General features: G+C 45.3%; 1 protein-coding gene across 1 annotated transcript in view; it reads left to right on the top strand.

The window, feature by feature from the left end:
- LOC137380927 (kinase non-catalytic C-lobe domain-containing protein 1) overlaps positions 1 to 22199 on the top strand; it is a 246918-nt gene that overhangs the window by 94055 nt on the left and 130664 nt on the right. Inside the window, exons 4-6 of the mRNA XM_068053335.1 lie at positions 8136 to 8282; positions 12574 to 12691; positions 14398 to 15551. Coding sequence (XP_067909436.1) covers positions 8136 to 8282; positions 12574 to 12691; positions 14398 to 15551 — 1419 coding nt within the window. The remainder of the gene's footprint in view (positions 1 to 8135; positions 8283 to 12573; positions 12692 to 14397; positions 15552 to 22199) is intronic.

Genomic DNA, 22199 nt, shown 5'->3' with positions numbered 1-22199 from the left:
CAGGACCTACTCATTACAAATGTTGACATTGTCGTAAATCAGTTCATTCTTCCCTAGCTCCAACATTTGAATTTGTTGTTCTTAGTGTTGTTCACAACTTCTGATGTTGAACAGAGTATTCTGCTTTACTCATATGAAGCAAAATAAGCCATAAAAATATGAAAAGCAGCAGGACAAATGAGCCCTGCAAAGAAAGGACTACAGACTCTAATCTGAGGTTTTGTGGTACCGGGTTCTTATCGGCACTGACGACAATTTACTTTCCAAGACTGTTGAGGGCCAATTAGGAGACAAGTACAAATGGCACAACCTAGTACCAGTCTTAAAACTAGTGTCATTGGTGACAGTGGGTACTGGAGGGTCATTGGCATCAACTGGCACTGAAGACATATTGGCACTTTGTACACATTATTTAGTGAATTCTTATTTGAAGCCTAGGTCAAAATGAAGTAATGTGCAGTCACATTGCCTGCCTTTAGAAGAAGGAAGAACAACTGGTCACATGTCGGCACCAATGCATGCTGATGATATGTTTCCTAAGAATCAATCAGAAGAGGGTTAGAATTCTTGGTTTCTGGAGATGCTTTTACTCACCAAAATGAAAAATACTCTACCAACACAAGTAATCTGTCTTTTCCATTGTGTCAGAATTGATTCTAGTGCATGTAGTATTGTTATTTTTTATAGTTGGTAGCTTTTAGAACAAAATCTTGTTGATTCATGATCTTTCCCATTTTATTAGTATTTGAGTCAATGGAGTATTCTTACATTTTCCCTCCAGATTGTAAGAGCTTTTACAAGTATATAAAAAGGAGAAAAAGAGCTAAAATAAACATTTGTTCCTTAGAGGCACAGACAGGAGAAATTGTCATGGGAAACAAGGAGACGGCAGAGACATTGAACAAATATTTTGTGCCTGTCTTCACAATAGAATACACAAATTACATACCAGAAATAGGGGCTAACAAGAATGAGGAACTTGATGTAATTAATATCAGTGGAGAAAAAATATCGTAGAAATTTAAGGGACTAAAAGCTGACAAATCCCTTGAACCTGATGGCCGACATCCTAGTGTTCTAAAAGAGGTAGGTGCAGAGCTAGTGGATGTACTGATTATGATTTACCAAAATTCCCTAGCTTCTAGCATGGTCCCAGTGGATTGGAAGTTAGCAAATGTAACACCGCTACTCAGGAAAGGAGCCAGAGAGAAAATGAGGAACTACAGGCCAGTTAACCATCCAAGACCAACTGGCCAGGTATCAAGCACAAATCTAGCAAAATGGAAAGCATTATTACAGAAGAAAAATAAGCCAACTGTGAGGAATGCTTTCCAGCAGGAAGAGTTTGCCATCTAATGGAAGAAGGCAAGAAAAAAAAATTGCTTCTGCGTGTCTGAAATAAACAAGTAATTGAAAATTGGTCACTTTTTTACGATTCTGTGGGGTTTTTTAAATTTCTGGGAGTTTTACATTTAAAAAAAATTAAAATGAGGAACATGGAATGCTGCATTTTCTAAATGGGGAGAAGGAGTGGAAATTCATTTTTTTGTTCTACTGAGGAAGAGATAAGAGGTGAGAGGAACTTATATTTGCACAGTTGGTTGGTGGGGAGGTTGTTGATGACGCACGAGGATATTTTGCATCTCGATGGCGTGGACTGAACAGATCAGATACTTCTTTCCCCATCTTTCTTCCCAGTAACTGACTTCAACAAAAGTGGCCTATGATTCTCAGGATCTGACTTCCCCATATTTAAACCACACGCGCCTTCTTTCAGTCCATAGGAACAATTTATTTATTTATTTATTTAGAGATACAGCACTGAAACAGGCCCTTCGGCCCACCGAGTCTGTGCCGACCAACAACCATCCATTTATACTAACCCTACAGTAATCCCATATTCCCTACCACCTACCTACACTAGGGGCAATTTACAATGGCCAACTTACCTATCACCTGCAAGTCTTTGGCGGTGGGAGGAAACCGGAGCACCCAGCGAAAACCCACGCAGTCACAGGGAGAACTTGCAAACTCCGCACAGGCAGTACCCAGAATTGAACCCGGGTCCCTGGAGCTGTGAGGCTGCGGTGCTAACCACTGTTCCGCCCTAATTCCGGGTTTCAGAGTGGTTACAAATAAATTAGCTATTATTTATGCAAAACTTTTCAATTTCTATCAGCACTCTGGGGTTAGTATCGTTAGGTCCAGCAGCCTGATCCACTTTGCCAGCCTCAATCCTAGCCACTTAGAGCCAGTGGGAGCAGGAACGGAGGTGGGTCAGATGAAGTGTGGGATTCGTTTACACTCCCACGGCAGCCATCACTGAGGTTGCTAGTTGTCCTGAGGGAGAAATCTACAGTTTTTGCCAAGGCCTTATCCTGCACCAGAGGGAAGTGAGATGTTACAAGGGAGCTGGAGGCCTGCCACCTGGGGCAGGGCAGACCCTCGCTTCATCAATGCTGATCTGGATCTAATGCTGGAGGCCATGAGGGAGCAGAGGCAGGCCCTCTTACCCGAGGGTGGCAGGAGGAGGCTACCTTGTCATGCAACAGGGGCACCTCTCTGTTCTGCCTCCTCTTCCTCCTCCTCTCAGCTTGTGCTCCTCCCCCTGATGAGTGTCACCTTCCAGGGTTTCATTATTCTAAAGGTCCATACTTCTCTGGAAGGCTATGTATTGGAGAATGTAGCAGACCACCACAATGACAGAGACCCTTGCAGGAGGGTATGGGAGGGTACCACCCAACCGGTCCAGGCACCGGAATTCCAACTTCAGAAGCCTGATGGCCTGCTGAATGTGTATCCTATTGAGCAGCTGGCATTGGTTGTATGGCCTCTCTCTGGGGCTCCATAGAGGTGTGTAGCCAAATCTTCAAGGGATATCCCTTGTCCCTGAGGAGCCATCTATGCACGTTAAGGGCTGAATTGAAGCTCTGAGGCAACCTGGACTGCCAGAGGATGAAGGAGCATGGCAGCTGCCAGGAAAGCAAACACACACATGGTGGAATGACTGTATCGGTGCCGTTTCCTGCTCCCGCCCCGAACTGGAAAACTTTATCAACTTTGCTTCCAATTTCCTTCTCTCACCTTTACATGGTCCATCTCTGACACTTCCCTTCCCTTCCTCGACTTCTCTGTCTCCATCTCTGGGGATAGGTTATCTACTAATATCCATTATAAGCCCACTGACTCCCACAGCTACCTCGACTACACTTCTTCACACCCTGCCTCCTGTAAGGACTCCATTCCATTCTCCCAGTTTCTCCATCTCCGACGCATCCGCTCTGATGATGCTACCTTCTATGATGGCGCTTCTGATATGACTTCCTTTTTCCTCAACCGAGGATTCCCCCCCACTGTTGTTGACAGGGCCCTCAACCGTGTCCGGCCCATTTCCCGCACCTCTGCCCTCAACCCTTCCCCTCCCTCCCAGAACCATGACAGGGTTCCCCCTGTCCTCACTTTCCACCCCATCAGCCTCCATATCCAAAGGATCATCCGCCGCCATTTCTGCCACCTCCAGCGTGATGCCACTACCAAACGCATCTTCTCCTCCCTTGCCCTGTCAGCATTCCGAAGGGATTGTTCCCTCCGCGACACCCTGGTCCACTCCTCCATTACCCCCACCACTTCGTCCCCGTCCCATGGCACCTTCCCCTGCAATCGCAGGAGGTGTAATACCTGCCCATTTACCTCCTCTCTCCTCACTATCCCAGACCCCAAACACTCCTTTCAGGTGAAGCAGCGATTTACTTGTACTTCTTTCAATGTAGTATACTGTATTCGCTGCTCACAATGTGGTCTCCTCTACATTGGGGAGACCAAGCGCAGACTGGGTGACCGCTTTGCGGAACACCTCCACTCAGTCCACAAGCAGGACCCTGAGCTTCGGGTTGCTTGCCATTTCAATACTCCCCCCTGCTCTCATGCTCACATCTCTGTCCTGGGATTGCTGCAGTGTTCCAGTGAACATCAACGCAAGCTCGAGGAACAGCATCTCATCTACCGATTAGGCACACTACAGCCTGCCGGACTGAACATTGAGTTCAATCATTTCAGAGCATGACAGCCCCCCATTTTACTTTCATTTTTAGTTATTTTTTCTTTTTTTCTTTTTTACATTTTTTACAATCTTTTTATTTTGCATTTATTTCATTTCATCTTTGTTTGTTCAGTTTGCTTACCCACTGTTTTTTTTCATGTTTGCACTTGCTGCTGTTCAATATTCAGTCCGTTAATACCTTATCTGTACTAATGCTTTGTCTTTCAACACACCATTAACATATTGTTTGCCTTTGCTCCATGACCTTTTGGTCAGCTATGTGGCCTGGTCCAATCTACACCTTCTCCTTTGTTATCTCTTGCCCCACCCCCACCTCACTTGCTTATAACCTGTGACATTTCTAATATTTGTCAGTTCCGAAGACTGGTCACTGACCTGAAACGTTAACTCTGCTTCTCTTTCCACAGATGCTGCCAGACCTGCTGAGTGGTTCCAGCATTTCTTGTTTTTATTTCAGATTTCCAGCATCCGCAGTATTTTGCTTTTATTATATTGGTGGAAGCTCTTGTGGTCTCAGCCCAGTTGGGCATTGGGATAGTGGAAGCCCTTCCTGTGGATCTCACTGGCCGGTCCCTGAGTACCTTTAATGGCCACATGGGTGCAATCAACGATGCCCGGCACCTAGGTGAATCCAGTGATCAAGGCAGAACCCAATGCCCTCTAACCCTGTGAGGCCAGGTCCATTGTCAAATGAATGTGCTGCACATCTATGGCAAAGAGGGTATCATTGTGCAGCCATTTGTGAAATGCCACCAAGGTCCACAGCTGATCAGAAGCAAAGAAGTTCAAGGCCACAGTGACTTTGACGGCTACTGGCAGGGCATGGTGACCAGTGCTGTGAGGTACTAGGTCTGTGTCAATGAGGGTGCAGATGTCAGTGACCGTCTACCTGGAGAGCTACAGTCTCCTGTGGCACTGGGTCTGAGTCATCTCCAGGTAGCCCCGTCTTCAGCGGTAGATCCTGTGTTGAGTTTAGAGTCTCTGTTGCCTCCTGTGCCCTCCTGATGTCCGTGGTTCTGCCCTTCCTGTGGAGGATGTTGCCCTTCATCGCCACTGGGCCCAAATTCTGGCAGTCGTGCTCCCAATGCTCGCTGCAGCCTTGCTTTTAGACAGGAAGATTGGCAGCCTTGACCTGCTCTTCTGCCCCCACATGATGTCGGGGGCAGTGATGACCCCGTTCGATTCCTGGGCATTGAGTGCCCACTTTCCCTGCCATCTGCACAGCGCCAAGAGCACCGACTTACCAAGTGCCGAGTCCCCCTTTATACAGCTAACCCTCTTATGGGGCTGGGTGATGCCCTGGGATACCATTGGCTGGTTCCCCACTGTGTGCCCAATTCCCTTTTGGTGTTCAGAAACTGACAGCTTCTCAAACATGTTTTTCCCTTTTAAACATTCTACCTGCACCTACCTGCACCCCCCTCCCCCCCCACTCCTCCTTGCTAACAGCTCTTATTGAGCTTTTTAACTACTCTCAGTTGGGAGGAGAGTTGGATTTCTGATTAGTCATAAAAAATTAAGAAGTTTGTTCATGCAGCACCATGAATGATGAACGTTGTTATCTTTGGATCAGTTCAATTAATAGATTAACAATCTCTAAATCACCCAGCCTTCACTTACATTCCTGCAAGGTGCAATGACATCAGCCCCAAGTTATTTAACTAACAGATCTCCTGAGGTATTGCTCATGATGAGTCAGAAGCTATAGGATTCTATATAGGGATATTTAGGCAATGTAAGGAATAACATCAGGGCCACTGATTTACAATAACTGAGTAAAATTCGGTTTTTATTACATGAAATTTTAGTATTTATCATCACTTTAATTGTAAAAGGGTAAATTGAGACCAGGAGGGAGGTCAGTTGAAATGATGCGTGGGATTTACCTCCAATTATCCCGCTGTGTCCCAGTGGATTATGATGTTAACCTGTTCTGTAGAGCAGGCAAAAGGGACATGCTCCAAAGGCCAGCAAGTCCTTCTTTAAACATGCAGATTGGGCTCCAATGACACCATTGGGACACGACTGCAATCTTAACTGAAGGCGTGCCTGGGCCTTCACTTTCCAGACCAACTCAGTGAGAAAAGGATCTGACGCCAAAATAGCCCAAAAAGGATGCGGATCTTTTTTTTTGAGACTTTTGTTTTGGGACCAGGTAGAGCAACAATGCTCTTCAGGGCTCCATAAGTAAAGTTTAGATGTTCCTTTCCTGGTGTTAACTCCTCCCCAACCACAACGTGCTCCTGAACCCCCTCCCAACCACTTACCTGAGTGCTGGGGGCTGTTCCTTCAGGTCTTTGGCAACATTCCACTCATGCCAGTGGTCACTTCCTTGTTTAACTGGTGTTTGAATAAATGCAAGCTGCTACTATTTTTGGCTTTGAGTGGCTTTTGTTGCATTTAGTTTGCTGCATTGTTATTTTATTACATTTTGCTCTCAGATTTCACATTTTTGTTTGTTTTTTCATTTTTCTCTTCCTATTCTACCATTGAAGTTTGTTTTACACCTAATTTAAACAATCTACATTGGTAGGATGACCATTCCTCTGAGAACACCTATCCCTTGGGGAGTTGGATAAGCATTTCAATGGAATACACAAGCAGATATCTTACCCAAGGTGGCAGGCCTGCAGGCTACACCAGAATTATTTGTGCATGTCCTAGGCAGTCTGTCTTTGTTGCTTGCATTTCACTAAGGAGGCAGTATCAACACTTTGCCAGCTCTTTCAGTCAGTGAGTATCAGCCAGGGCTGGGATGTTTTTGCTTGTGCTATACCATGCATGAATTTGGGCTGCCTTGTGATTGTATGAGAAATGTAAAAGGTTCCCAAACAAACATTATTTGCATCCCAATTAAAGATGAAGCTTGTTAAGTGAAAATGTATGTTGCAGCAATGTTATACTATTAAGCTTGAAGCAGCAACATTCAGGGTAGACTAGCAAGCTTCCTCAATGTGTTAAATTGTTTCCTGTGCACCGATAAACTATTCACAGTGTTCACCTACTGTCAGGTCTTCCCAACATGTATAACAACAGCCTTTTGAGAAAAGTGCCCCTTTAATTTCAAGGATGGTAACTCTCCTTTCCTACACTTGCTACAGCATCAGGTCCAGTTCTCACTGAAAGATCATTTCCAGCTCTCTCAATCTCCTTCAATCCACAGAATCAGATTCCTGTAGCAGATTTCAAATCACCTCGACCTGGTGAGTGCTTTGTTAAGGCACAGCAGCTACTCTTTAAATCTGTTGCTATCTCAGATATCCCATCCAAAGCATCTGTTCACACCCAGCGTATGGCTCAATCCACATTGAAATTTGCTTGTGCAATTCTAGATACCCTGCTGTTCTGCCCCATTGGGAAATTGCCCCTAACAAGCCAAGCAGCTTTCACAGTTCATTTGTCATCTTTTGTAACAGTTTGATTTCTCAAAGGCATGCTGATGGTAGAGTCTAATAACTTCAATAGCTGCCCTATTCCCATACCCTCCACCCCCAGATTTTACAGATTTTGGGACTTCGATGCAAATTAGTTCTGTAACTATTTTTTGTACAGTCATGCAAAGCATTTTTATTCCATATTAATCAGACCTAAAGTTTTAGAAAGCTGCTATAAGGTAACAACAATAATAGGCCATTGTGAATTCATGGGTGTCATGATGGTTATTTATAGGTGGAGGTAACGGGAAGGTATTTAGATTTTGTACTCATGGAATAATTATTAAATACATTATTAGAGTTTATTACTCTGGCTAGCTTTGATAATTATTATAGTTCTTAAATAAACTGTGTTCTTTTTCAACAAAACGATATTTCTGTTTAAGATGATTATCATATCAAATGTTACTTAATTTCTAATGAAATGCCTTTTTTACTTTCTGTTACTGTACTTCAGTAAAACATTTTGTTCAGCAATGAATGTAACATTAACCTGAAACAATGTCATTTCTTTTTTGCTGATATAACAGCTTGGAATGTTGTGAGTGTTACATTAAAACTGGGGAAAATAATGTATTTTAATGTACCAGAATATCCAACAGATATTGTAACACTGTAACTTCTATACATATTATTTTCAGGCTCATGTCTATTCTTTGGGGGCTACACTAGCTGCTGCTGCTGAATATGTGATAGAGCCAGAGTTAGAACCAATCCTCAGCCAAGAATTAAGAAGCCTTCTCGATCAAATGCAGCAGGAGAAACCTGAAGACAGGCCAGATATTGAGGTACAAATGTGAGATTCCTGGTGGAATTTATGCATGTTTTTTTCACCATACATGTAGACTAATAGCATAATAACTTTTTATATAAATTTGTTTAAGGACCTCTTCAAAATGCAAATTCCAAAAAATATATATTTTGATCAGCTGGATGTCTGAAGCAGTTGGAAATTTATCAGCCATGCTTGAGAGTTTCCAAAGCCTAACGACAGAGAAATCCACATGGATGTTGGGGGGGGGGGGGTGGGGGCGGTGGTGGATGCAGGAGGGGGGGGACGGCGGGAATGGTTGAGGGGCGTGATGCAGGGAGTTTTAACCTAAAATATAAAGGCAAGTTTGGATGGGGTGGAGGTTAAAGTCTGAAAAATCTGTTCCCTGAGCCAAAAACCCCTCCAATCCACCCACTTCTGGCTTTATCTGAGACCAAAAGGTGGGCGGGTGACCAACCCACTCCAAATATGATAATGAGGAAGCCTCACAGTAATTCAGTTTTTCAACTATGGTCGGCCAGGTTTCCCATCGGGACTCCCAGCAGCTTCACGAGGCAAGGACTTGCCGGATTCAGGAGACGAGTGCCTTTACACCAACTTCCTGCATCCAGGTATTTGCCTGTGGAACCTCCAAAGTCCCCCTGGGATCAGCAGCCCACCCAATCAACAAACCAAAAATATCAACAAAGGTTTTACCACTTTCTTTTGCATTCTTTAATATATTTTGTAGTCTTGAAAAGGCATTGCTCCACCTTGGCAGAATAATACATGTTTTAACATTCAAGTTCTTAAAAAATTAACTTATCATCTGACCTAACATGGGAAATGCAAGGGGTATAAGTATATAAATGAAACACTTTATATTTACAAACATCTAACAGCTCTTCAGAAACCTTATTGATAAAAGTATTTTTTTTTTAAATGAAGAAAGAAAGACATTTAATGCTGGTTTCGTCTGCCTTGGTGGTGGAACCTCCAAATCTGTAAATCTCCCTCAGCAAGAGTAATTAGCCTCTAACTGACCTCAGTCTCAAGGCAATTAGCCTTGTGACATTAAAGGAACCTTGCAATTTAAATGCAGATTCATCTGAACAGCACAATAATGGGCTGGATTTTATAAGCTCGCCGCCAAAAATGGCAGTCCACCCACGTGGACCAGGCGTCGTGGAGCCGCGGCAATATTAAACGCGGCGGCTCATTTAAGTGGTTGGAGCACTTGATCCTCTCTCCCCCCCCCCCCCCCCCCCCCCAGTAACCAGAGAATTAAGTACCTGCCTTCTCCCCCCACCAAAACTCATACCTGGTGCACCTGACCTTCCCACCCCCAAAGCTCATAAATTCTAAATTTAACCCCTTCCCACCATTCCCTAGACCAATTAAATTAATCTGACGTTGCTCCCCCCCCCGCCCCCCTGCCACCACACACACACACAGAAATGTACCTGCTCCCTCCTCCCACCAGTGTTATGTATCGGATCTCCGGACAGAGATCCAAAGGCCCCGGCACTATTATCATAGCGGAATGGATGATGGGAGCAGGTAAGTAATTCATTCCTTCATTTGCATTTTTGAAATATGTAAATTTGGTTCCCGTCGCCAAGCAGCAGTAGTGCTGCCACAAGGCCTCGCCACTGCTGGAAATATTGGGCTGGGCCCTTCTGGCATTTTCTGCCCCTCCCGCCATGATCCCCAACATCGGCGGGGGTGGGGGGGGGGGGCGAAGGGAGGCTGGCGGCTGTAAACTCCAGCCTAGTGTATTGTGCATTACATCCTGACTCTCTAAAGCCTGTCCACTGTCCACAAGGCACAAGTCAGGGGTGTGAGGGAATACTGCCCAGTTGCCTGGGTGAGTGAAGCTCCAATAACACTCAAAAGCTTAACACTATCTAAGGCAAAGCAGCCTACCTGATCTGCACCCCATCCACCACCTTAAACATTCACTGCCTTCACCCCCGGCACACAGTGGCAGCAGTGCACACCATCTACAACAGGGGTATATGAGGGGCCACATTACAATTTTTATCTTACATAGCGGGGCAGGTGAGCAAAGTTCAGAAAGATAAAGGCATTAGAAATTTATCTTAATAATCAAAACAACACAAAATGTGCATTTTTGTGGACAAGCTTTAAATGGGAAGACTAATTTATTAACTTACTTTCTTCTCAATATGTTGATTACTGGTTTAGTGAGCTACCTGACATTGAGTTTGTTTGCAGAAGTAGTTGATGTCTGCCCACATACTTGATGCAGCGATGTGGATAGATGTCCATCTGTCAGGAGTGATCTTGATCTTGCTTGGACGCTTTTCATTCTTGATCAAAGCTGTTTGCAGCAATATGTGCTGCCAAACGGTGCAATGAATCAAAGGGCATGTCTTGATAGATTTGGATAAGACACTGAGAGAACATATTGACTATAAAATGTCAGAAGATCGTACTCTGTGAAAGCTCTTTTCGTGTCAAATTAGTTCCAGTTGTAACATGTCATACACATCGGTGGCATCAGCTCCAAATGGATCTGCAAACAACTTCACCAGGATGATGGTGGATGTGAATCGATAGTTATCAGCAAAGATTTAGGATACTGGAACTGTTTCCACTGAAGCAGAAGAGATTTAATAGAGATGTGTATAAAATTATGATGTGTTTTTTGTAAGATGAATAAGGAAATGCTATATTCTCTAGCTGAGGAGTCAGTGATGAGGGATTGCCAATTTTAAATTGTCACATAGAGGTTAGGAGAGGGTTTGAAGAAATGTTATTATGTAGAGTTGTTGGAGCATGTCATGTTTTGCCACAGGGAGTATATCGGTTAAAAGAAATTTCTGAAGTCGAAGTGATGCAGACAGATCTGTAGCAGAGAGATCAGAGCAGTGGCTGGTGCAAACACCATTGCCGAAAACCCCTCTGTGCTGTGGACCTCTCTAGTTCTGTAGCACTAGAGCAAAACTGAGGAGGAGGCGGGAGGTTGCATTAAAAATGTTCGCTCACTGACAGCTTGTGACGAACCAGTTATAAACTAAAGTAAACTGAGAAAATGGAAATTCCTGGAGCTCATGGGTTCTCATGTGATAAAGGTGATGAGAAAAATTCTTACTGACTTTCCCAAGTTACATCCCACCGCTTTTTAGTGGACAGCTTGATAGAGAGACATTATCGACAGGAGGTGGTCCACAACTCAACCACACCACAGAAGAGTCTCAGGCATCACTCCCACATACTTTCTCCAGGAATTCAATTTATTCACCCTTCTATATATTCCACTTCAGTGAACACGAGTAACAGAAACCAGCCAATAAACCGAGTGGACTAGGGATCAGAATATGGAAATATCTTAAAATATAAACAACAAAATATAACACACCATTCCAGAGAAATGGAGCAAAGAGTTACATACTCAATTTGCTCATTGTATTTTACATTCTAGGTGTTAGGTTCGTCAATCTCACCCCATTCCCCATATCATCATTTGAAATGAATATAAATAATACTTAAATGTGCAGTGCTGTTGGAGCTGCAAACTGAATGTAGTGCATTTTACTAAAACAGTTCAGTTACAGGTGGCCCTGACTGCAACTGTAAAGTGCCTTTCTCCACCTTGTGTCTGCAACCTTCTCCAGTTCTGTGTTTCAGCATGTACCCTTCCCTTTTCTAATGGTGGTTTTCTGTGAGCCCTCTCCACTCCACCACTGATGGCAGAGTCTTGAAGTTGTTTGCTAAATCTCTTTACCTTGTTAACTCCCACTCCACTTTCAAAAACCTCACAAGATCTCATTGGTTCCCCCCACTCCATCCAACTTCCTACTTAATATCCAGGCCGCACCCTTAGTACCATCAAAGGTAGTATATAAATATTAAATTTCTGTATTTTATCAATGTAAACCATATTAATACTGAACAATGAAACTTTAAGTAGAAGTGCCATCTAAGGTCAGCATAGTTTTGGCCAATTGCAGGATCAGACATTTCTACTCTTTCTCAATGATGTGATTTGACACACTACTCCTTATGTTCTCATTTGTTAAGATTGGCAGTTTTTAGGCAGTACTCAGTTTCAGATCTGATTGTAACTGAGTTGCATCTGTCCAAGTTAATTTCACTTTGGACTATTACAATTGAAGAAGAGAGGAGGCTTTTATGTTATCAGTCTGGATGTCAAAACCAGGAACTGCTGGTGACAGGACAGTATGCTTAACCCATTGTACCACCCAGTCTCTTCCAGCAAAACATTTTGCAAAGTAGGCTGATAATGTGGATTATTGAGATAGAGGTTTTAATAATGTTGTCCATTTATTTGTATTCTGCAGAGTATCCTCAGCACATGTGAAGAAAAACTAAAATGTTTATCCTCAGACATTATTTGCCGTAATCTCTCTGCCACAGGTCGAAGGGTACTTTCAATTGAATCTGTTGGTGCTTTCCAAGGTAGGTGACAGATAATTATTTTCATGGTCACAAGAAACGTCAAATGTTCTAGAAGGCATAACTATCGCATGTTCATATTTCACTGAGAACTGCAAAATAGAAACAGTAATTCAAATTAATTGGACACAACTGCAAGATATAGGGTGCTGTACGAAATGAACACAAAGATGTGGGCCCCAAAATTCTTTGGCCTGAGAAGCAGGACAAAGACCCGAGGCCCAAAATTTGGTGTGAGATCTGCTTCCAAGAGTTTCTGCTCCATCTTTTTTGTGTCCTGAAAATCCAATGGAATTGGAGTAGGTGCTTCTTGCAACTGTCCTTCTTCCTTTGTGATGTTATTCAAAGAATCATGACTGCTGGGATGATATTCCTCCACTGGTTCTGCCTTTCCTGCAGCTCAGATAAAAGTAAGGCTGCATAAAGCAGGCGTAACCACTACACCAATATGAAACAGCAGTTTCTCAAAGGCAGTCGATCACAGAGGGTTCAGTTACCATTAGGAAAGTGGCTATAAAGAAATTGGTGCCATTACTTTTAATAAATTCAACTTTGCAGTTGAAATAGCAAATCGCCCAACCTCGATGAGTGGCAAGCTGCCCCTCTGACTTACCTGGCTCCTGCAGGGCGGACAACCAAGTAGTGTTGTAAATGGAACATGCGTTACACCCCCTCGGGGTAAATAATGCAATTCTCAGGATTTAGGATGGATTAACTCCAGGCATGTTGGTGACTGGATATCTTGCTTTGTCACACTTGCAGTGGCAAGACAGAGCTGGAAGAATTTGGGCCCCATGATATTGAATTACTACTTCTATTTTCATTTTACTTAAACACCCTGTAATGTCAGCAAGTCCTAAATCTTGGTAAACAGACATTTTTAGTTTTTTCTTCTTGCTAATTGGCCAGAAAAAGGAATGGAGTGTTTTCAACATTGGCTATACCTTTGATTATACTGCATTTTTTCTAATTTATTTTGTTTCTGTGTCATTCAGTTCTTTATTACATTGGTCTGAATTCTTTGAAGCTGTCTTTTACCCCAAGTAGTTCAATATTTCTTACTTCATGGAAACACTGTATTTTTTTGAATAGAATTTAGTTCTTATTGGTCAGATTAATAGATCATTTCCTTGACACTGATGTTGACATTGATAGAAGGCCAGGACTAACTAATTAATAATTGGTAAGAAAATTCTAGCCAGATGTTTTGCAGAGTTTGAATCAGCAGATATATTTTGATATTTTTGTTGAATTGTAAATAAATATAAGGGGGTGAAATTGGTCTACACCAGCAGCGCAAAATAGGCTTGTATCGATTCGGCAGCCGATTTTTCATCGCACCGGTTTTTAATTTCCATTGACATGTTGCCAAGATTTTTTATTTCAAACCAAGTAAAAGTGACAGTGAGAATAGGAAAAGAGTCTCCAAAAAGAGTTTGAACTATCATTCTGTGAACATCAATGGAAAAAAGATTGGGAGTGGTGAACACTGGATTACTGATTCGCTACGAACCTGTTTTGTGCTGCTGGCAGAGATCAATTTCACCCCCAAGCTGATTCATTCAGTGAGACTGAATTAGTATTACAGATTTATTCCTTCATCCATTGTGGAGCGTACTTTTGTTAACCGTGCATTTATGTATGTCTTCTATATATTTTCATTGGAACTTGATATCCTATTGATCTACATTTTCAAAATCTTTACATAGATGGTTGTGAAGAGACCTGTAAAGAGAAAAAGCGCCAGGAAGGTGTAGGTCATGAACTGCAAACAAGTGAACGAAATCCAGCAGATGGCTCATCAAGCACTGAAGACCTGCCGTATGACTTAAGCATGTTAAACAATGGAACAACAGAGGTCATTTGTAAGGCTGAGAAGTGTGCACATGATGAAGATCCAAATTCAACTGTTGAAGTTAATAAGGTTTTCCAGCAAGGTTCAGAGGAGATGAGTTCAGTAGAAATATGTGAGAGAAAGGAGGAGGTACTGACCATAGATCCTGCGGAGACGGCTGATATGAAAAGCAAAGGTCGTGAGGCAGGCAGGATTTTATCTGTTCCTCAGAAACGATCATCTGCTAGGAAGAGACTGTTGCCAAAACTACCAACAGAAATGGTGGACAATGCCCAGCATCATCTTTGTTCTAAAATGGAGCTTGGCAGATCTGTCACATCCACTGTGTCACCAGTTTCATTTTCTGACATTGCTGCAGATTCTTTGTCTTCATCAGACTCCGTCAACATATTGAGTGTTACAGACTGTCCTCAGATGTTTAGAACTAAGAATAATGATGTTTCGTTCATTCCAAAGAATAGTCTTCCATCAGAAAGATTAAATGTGAACAATTCAAGTGACTGGGCAGAGAATGTCTCCAGTGTAGCAGAGGTAAATAAAAACTTGCCCAACAGTCATAACTTCATTTCTGATGAGAGCAAAGAACGATCACTAAAATCTCCCTTCACATTAGGAAAAAAGTCTTCCATTAAAAAGTTCAAAGCTAAGATCTCAGCAATATCAGTTACTTCAGCAGACATGAAGAGTGAAATGGATTCTCTTGCTTCCAGTGGAATATTATTAGAAACAAGTGCTGCAGTTGGAGATTGCAGTAACGGTGCTCCAGGAGCAAAAAGAAATGATTTGCCTTGCATGGAGAGTAATTTTTCAGATGCAGAAAGAACTGTTGGCAGAAAGCAGACAAATGATTTCAAACAAAACCATTCCCCAAATGGAAATGACTTATCAACAAGTAATGCTGTGCTGTTTAGAAATTTCACACAACACTGTCAAGATGATGATTGGGAGCAAATGTCTCCCATCAGAGCTATTGAAAATGACCCTGCAGAATTTCCTTTTGATAGACAGGTATGTGTAAGTGCGATAGGTTCTATGGGACATTCCTGTTAATGTCATTCTTAAGTACGATGTTCTGTACACATGCATTGCAGAATAGGATTATAGCACTTTGCTTCTTGACGTCCATCTCGATGGAGCCATGGCTTTCACTGCCATTATTTCATGCCATGACAATGGGGGGAATTTTATGCTGTCCTTGTGGCTGTTTTGTCTGGGGCAGGAAGGCCTGTGAACAGCCTTCCCACCCAGCTGCCAATTGGGGCCCATAAGTGGGCAATTATTGCCCAATTTATGGCCTCATCCCGCCGCCGCAATTACCCTTATGGCGGGCAGCCCTGTTGCCGCACAGGAAGCACGGCACGAAAAACTGTGCGGGCTGCTTCCCGGCTCTGATGGAGGTAGGGAGTGGTCCCTCGTCAAAAGGCATCGGGTGCCTGAACGAGGGACCCAGCATTTGGAAGGGGGCCCTGCTGAGACAAACACTCCTGCCCTTGTTACCAACCCCCCTGCACCACCTCCCCTGTGACCCACACTCTGCGAGACCCCTCCTGCCCTGATCGACCTGTGGCCTCACATGAGGCGCCTGGCCTCAGGTGGGTGCTCCACCCGCAGCAGCTACTACCTTCGTTAGTTAAAGCCAGAAGCCCTGGCAGGGGAGAGACCATGATTAGTGGCCTTTTATCCAGTTCCAGGTAAGTTTTAAGCAAAATGGCTGTAACCAATTCTGGAGCTTCAAGGTGCGTAACACCATCAGGGGTGAAAGATAATGAAGGAGGTGCACCTGTTGACCTTACCTTCTTCATTAAGAAAATCCTTCTTGATTGCTGTGGATTCCAAGCTGCGGACATCTTCTGCCTGCAGGACTTCCCCAGCAGTGGATATTTCGACGTGACATTCAAGAATGTGGTGGGATGCATCAAGTTCTTGAAAGTGTTCAAGGAGAGAGCAAACCTGGCACTGCTGTCGATCCTCACAGTGGAGCCGCTCTTCAAGCTGCCATCGCAATGCGACCGGGTGATAACAATCCACCTGTACAACCCCCATGTTTCTGTTGTGGATGTACTCACCTTCCTCGCCAGGTACGTCGAGGTGGCCGGGAGCAGCACTGATGTCAAGGACCCCTCTGGGATTTGGACCAGCAAGCGGCAGGTCAAGGTGACCTTGAAGGTCAATGCCAACAGAGCCATCCTCCCTCCAGCTTCGCTATCAGGGGAAGTCGGGGCTTCTTAGTCTATGCGGGGCAGCCCAGAGTTTTTCGTACCTGTGGCAAATCTGGTCATGTGGTGGCCAACTGCAGCACAATCGTCTGCAAGAACTGCAAGAAGGAAGGCCATCAGATCAAGGACTGTAAATAGAGTAAGTGCTGCAACCTATGCGGTGGGGCAGGCCACCTCTACAAAACCTGCCGCAAATGCTGCCTCAGTTATGCTTAGGTGGCAAGGTTCAAGATAAAGCCGGGAGAAGGAACGGTGAATGCGTCTGCTGCTGGGAAGGAGACAAGCAATCCTCTCTGCAGCGAGGAAAGTCTATCTGAGAAGGAGAAAAAAGGGGAGGCAGCTGCAACCAGTGATCCAACACCTACCCTGTGCCTTGAAACTCCTCCTCTACAGACAGAATCAATGGAGGAGGAGGCAGCAGATGGACAAACTGGTCAGTGGCAAGTGGTACAAAGGAAAACCACAAAAAAGAAGCCCCCAAAAAATGAACAGGTCACCACCCAAATCAGTGGCAAGAGGAGACGACCGTCTGAGACAGACTACAGCAACTCTTCCTCATTGGACAAGGAAGGGCTCGAACGACGGCACCTGCAAAAGAAGTGGCAGAACTCAAAGGAGCTGTAAGAGAAAGCCCCCCAGCTCCGGGGCACTGGAAACTGTGACTGGCCCAGCGCGCCCCAACCCCAAAACAAACCAAGCACACCCCAGCTCCGGGAGACCGAGAGCAGCGAAGCATCTGGCGCACTCCAGCTCCAGGAAGCCGGGAACAGTGATGTCTTCGAGGAGGAACAGAGGGGAAAGACACCAACAGCAGAGGACAGCCCAAGCTATGCTGCCGACAAGACCCCCCCCCCGCCCCGATGTCACCCCAGCAGAACAAACCCCCATGAGTAACCAGGAGGGGTTTCTGAGCCCAATAAATGTGAAACAGCTTGTGTACACTATGGGTATGCAGGAACATACCCAAGGACTGGGACTAGCAAGGACACCTGGTGTGGGAAGTGACTCCCAAAGTTAAAATGGGTATAAGGATTGCTTCGATTAACGTGCGTAGCGTTAAATCCACTACGCGATGTGTTTCGACCTCGGACTACCTCGCCAAGGTCAAAGCCGCCTGCTGTTTCTGCAGGAGTGTGGAATACCACACCTCAGCACCTACAGGCAATGGTTGAGATAGTGGTCCCAGGGACCATCGTTCTGGTCAGGGGGAAATGATTCCGCTTCCTCCGGCCTGGGTATTCTGCTGCGAGGAAGCAACCTCACCATCTCCAAAGTTAAGGAGGTGGTGGGCGGTGGCCTCCTCGTAGCAGATGTAATGTACAACAATGCTCTGCTCCGGTTAATCAACGTGTACGCCCCGGTTCAGTGCTGCGAGCGGCTGACCATCTTCCAGCAGCTCCCACTGCTGCTGGCAACATCCAGACCGGTCATTCTTGGCGGTGACTTCAGCTGCATCATCGATGTAGCTGGACGATCCGGCAGTGATGACAGCAAACTGGACGCTACGTCCAGATTCTTTATGGAAACAGTAAAAGCTGCCAAGCTGCACGACGTCTTCAGCAAACCTGCAGATGGAGCGCAGTGTAGATACACATGGTCAAGATCGGACGGGTCTTCCCGTTCCAGGATTGACTTCCTATTTGTGTCTCATGCTTTCACGGTCAGATCCACTGACATCAAGCCAGTGTTCTTCTCTGACCACTGCCTCTTACTGGCCGACTGCCACTTACAGGACAACCAGCAGGTTGGCAGGGGGACATGGAAGCTCAATGCTACACTGCTAACCCCAGAGAACGTTGAGGAACTCAAAAGGAATTACAAAGGTTGGAGGACCGTGAAACCCCTCTTTGAGCCTCTGGTGCACTGGTAGGAAGCGATCAAGATGAACGTCAAAAGGTTCTTCATCCTCAAAGACGTTCAGAGGCCGAGAGAGAGAGAGAGAGACAGAGGGAAATGTCCCGACTCCAGAAAAGAATGCCAAATCAGCTCCGGCTGCAGTCGATGGGAGTCGAGGTCAAAGAGGATCTCCAAGAGGTGAAGAGCCAGCAGGCCTCACTCTTTGCCACGGAGGCCTCCAAGATCATCTTCCGGTCCAGAGTCCGCTCCGTTGAGCAGGATGTGGTATGCTCATATTTCTTCTTCCAAAGGGTACACACAGAGAGCGCTGTGATCAGCAGCCTGAAGGAAGAAGATGGCTCGGTAATGTCTTCGCAGTGTGATATACTAAGGATTAGCAAATCTTCTTATGTTGGGCGATACGATGTGAAGCCCATGAACAGCACTGCCTCCCAGTCCTCCTGTCATCTATCATGGAGGTCTTAGATGACAGCATGCGGGAGAGTCTGGACAAATTGCTAACTCTGGATGAGCTGACAAAGGCCGTCAGGTCCTTCTTGACGAGTAAAACTCCCAGAAGCGACGACTTACCGGTTGAGTTGTATTCGACTCTGTGGGACTGGATCGGCCCAGACCTGCTGGAAGTGTACGAGAGTATGCTTCTGGCCGACAGCATGTCAGAATCCATGAGGAAAGGGATCATCACCCTCATCTACAAGCGGAAGGGGGAGAGGGCAGAAATCAGAAATTGACAGCCCGTCTCACTGCTTAATGTAGACTGCAAGATTCTGTCCAAAGTCATGCCAGTCGGGTCAAGTCTGCTCTGGAGTTGGTGATTCACCCTGACCAGACCTGTATTGTACCCGGCAGGAAGATCTCTGATAGTCTCGCGCTACTCAGGGATACGATCACCTATGTACGAGACACGGGGGTGGACACCTGCCTCATCAGCTCGGACCAGGAGAAGGCTTTTGACAGGATATCACACACATATATGATGGATGTGCTCTCCAAAATGGGGTTTGGGGAGGGAATCCGCAATTGGATCAAACTGCTCTATACAAACATCAGTAGCACAGTCTCAATCAATGGGTGGGAATCAGAAAGTTTCCTGATCAAATCTGGAGTCAGACAGGGTTGTCCTCTCTCCCCTGTCTTGTTTGTTTGCTGTATTGAACCATTAGCTGAGTCCATTAGGGAGGATGCAGGCATCAGAGGAGTGACAATCCCAGGCAGGGGAGACACTCAGAGCCTCCCTGTACATGGACGATGTCGCTGTCTTCCACTCGGATCTGCTGTCCGTTCGCAGACTGATGAGCATCTGCGACCAACTCGAACTGGCCTTGGGAGCCAAAATAAATTGCAGCAAGAGCGAGGCCATGTTCTTTGGGAACTGGGCAGACCGATCTTTTGTCCCCTTCACCATCAGGTCAGACTACCTGAAGATGCTGGGGATATGGTTCGGAAGGGCCGGGGCGTGCGCCAAAACCTGGAAGGAGCAAGTAGCCATGGTACACCATAAACTGAGCATGTGGGAGCAGCATTGTCTCTCCATTGTGGGTAAGAACCTGGTCATCAGGTGCGAAGCACTCACGTCGTTCCCCCTCCTGTGCCATGGCGGTCTCCCGAGCTATTTTCCGCTTTATCTGGAGATGCAACATGGACCAGGTCCGGAGGAACATGATGTTCAAACCTCTGGATAAAGATGGAAAAAATGTACCCAATGTCGCCCTCATCCTAATGACCACCTTTGTGTACGGCTGCATCAAGCCATGTCTGGAGCCCCAGTACGAAAACACTTGGTGTCGCTACCTGCTGAGGTTCTGTCTGTCCCTGGTGTTGCGAAGGAGGGGCCTGGTCACATTGCCACGCACTGCTCCATCCAGTTGGACCATGCCGTACCACCTATCCTTCATGGAAAAGTTTGTGCAGAAAAACACCTCTGACAACCAATCCATCAGGCAGTGGTCTGCACAGAATATCCTCAAGGCCCTACGGGAAAAGGAGATGGTGTATCCTGTTGGATGGTTCCCCGAGCAGACTGCCAAGGTCATTTTCCGGAATGCCTCATCACCAGAACTTTCAAACAAGCACCAAGACGTAGCTTAGCTGGTGGTGAGAAGCGCCCTCCCCGTCAGATCCTCCCTGCATGCCCGGAATCTCACCGCCTCCAAATGCTGCCCTCGAGGTGACTGTGGTGGGGAAGAGACTAATGCCCACCTCGTTCTGGAATGTGTTTTTGCAAAGCAGGTGTGGAAAGAGATGCAATGGTTTTTGTCGAGGTTCATCCCAAGCAGCTCTGTAACACAGGAGTCTGTGCTCTATGGGCTGTTCCCAGGGACGCACACCGAGATAAACATCAACTGCTGCTGGAGGACCATTAATTCGGTGAAAGACGCTCTTTGGCCTTCCCAAAACTTGCTGATCTTCCAGTGCAAAGAGTTGTCATCGACCAAGTGTTGCAGACTGGCACATTCCAAGGTCCAGGACTATGTGCTGAGGGAAGCACTAAAGCTTGGGGCGGCTGTCGCAAAGGCTCAATGGGGAAAGACTATTGTGTAAGGTCCTCCCGCCATAGTGAACCGAGGGGTTGGACCCATTGAAAACCCTTCGGGCTGTATACACCAAATATGGGTTTGCTGTAAAATGTATATTGCATGTAAAATTAAATGGAAGGGTTGTGAGGCAACTTCTGCATTGAAGAAGACTGATTTCCTTTGCACTTTCTGGAATGTAAACGGTGCTGTTTTGAACTGTTTGGTAATGTATTTTTTGCAGATTTTTATGAATAAAGTATATTTTGGGGGGAATAAAGCCAGCAGCTCTGAAGGTGGGGACTTCTGTCACCAGGGTCCTTGATCCTGTGGAAGGCCCGTTGCTTTACTTATGTGCCTAATTGGCACTAGATTCAGCAGGCCTACCACAGAGGAGGCAACACAGGGTTCTCAGTGTCACTTTTTCCAGATGTTGAGACCCCTGTCGCCAGGCAATAAAATCCCTGCCCTTGTCTTCCTCTCAGCACTGTATTTCAGTGAGAATCCCTCTCTTTTAAATGTGATTCTCCGTTGGGGTCTTCCTGTACCATTTATCATCTCCAGGTGAAAGGGGGATGCCAGGCCAGTTAACTTCCAGGCCTCTACTAATGCCACGTTGGAAATGGCCACTAAGAATTGCACGACAGCAATCTGTGATTTCCATGATTTCACCTCTTATTTTGAGGAAGCACCTGGCTTGCACTCACTGCTTATTCATAGAAGTATAGCTGAGCTTGGAGACTCTCCAAGTAACTGATTGTGGGCGCAAACCTGCATCCTGCCCTTGTGTGGTATTCTTTGCGAAGCTTCCAATTTACTGTTTCATCTACTTATAAAATCCTTCCCTTTGGATTTTCTTTCACTGTTGGAAGTGAAATTTGTGTTGAGCTAATGTTTGCAATTGAATTTATCACAAGGACAAACATTTTGCATCATTTTGTACCCTGCACATACCATCACTAGATCAAGTAATCCCACAGAGGAAATTGCTAAGAATATTTATTCTTTCAGGAGATTATTATCCTGTTCCAAATGACTTCTCTCCCCTGTGCTCTATTCGTGATGCTGCC

The sequence above is a fragment of the Heterodontus francisci genome, chromosome 20, assembly GCF_036365525.1.
Source record: "Heterodontus francisci isolate sHetFra1 chromosome 20, sHetFra1.hap1, whole genome shotgun sequence".
Lineage (NCBI taxonomy): Eukaryota > Metazoa > Chordata > Chondrichthyes > Heterodontiformes > Heterodontidae > Heterodontus > Heterodontus francisci.
Note: the sequence above shows the minus strand (reverse complement) of the source record. Positions and strands in the feature narration are given on the sequence as shown.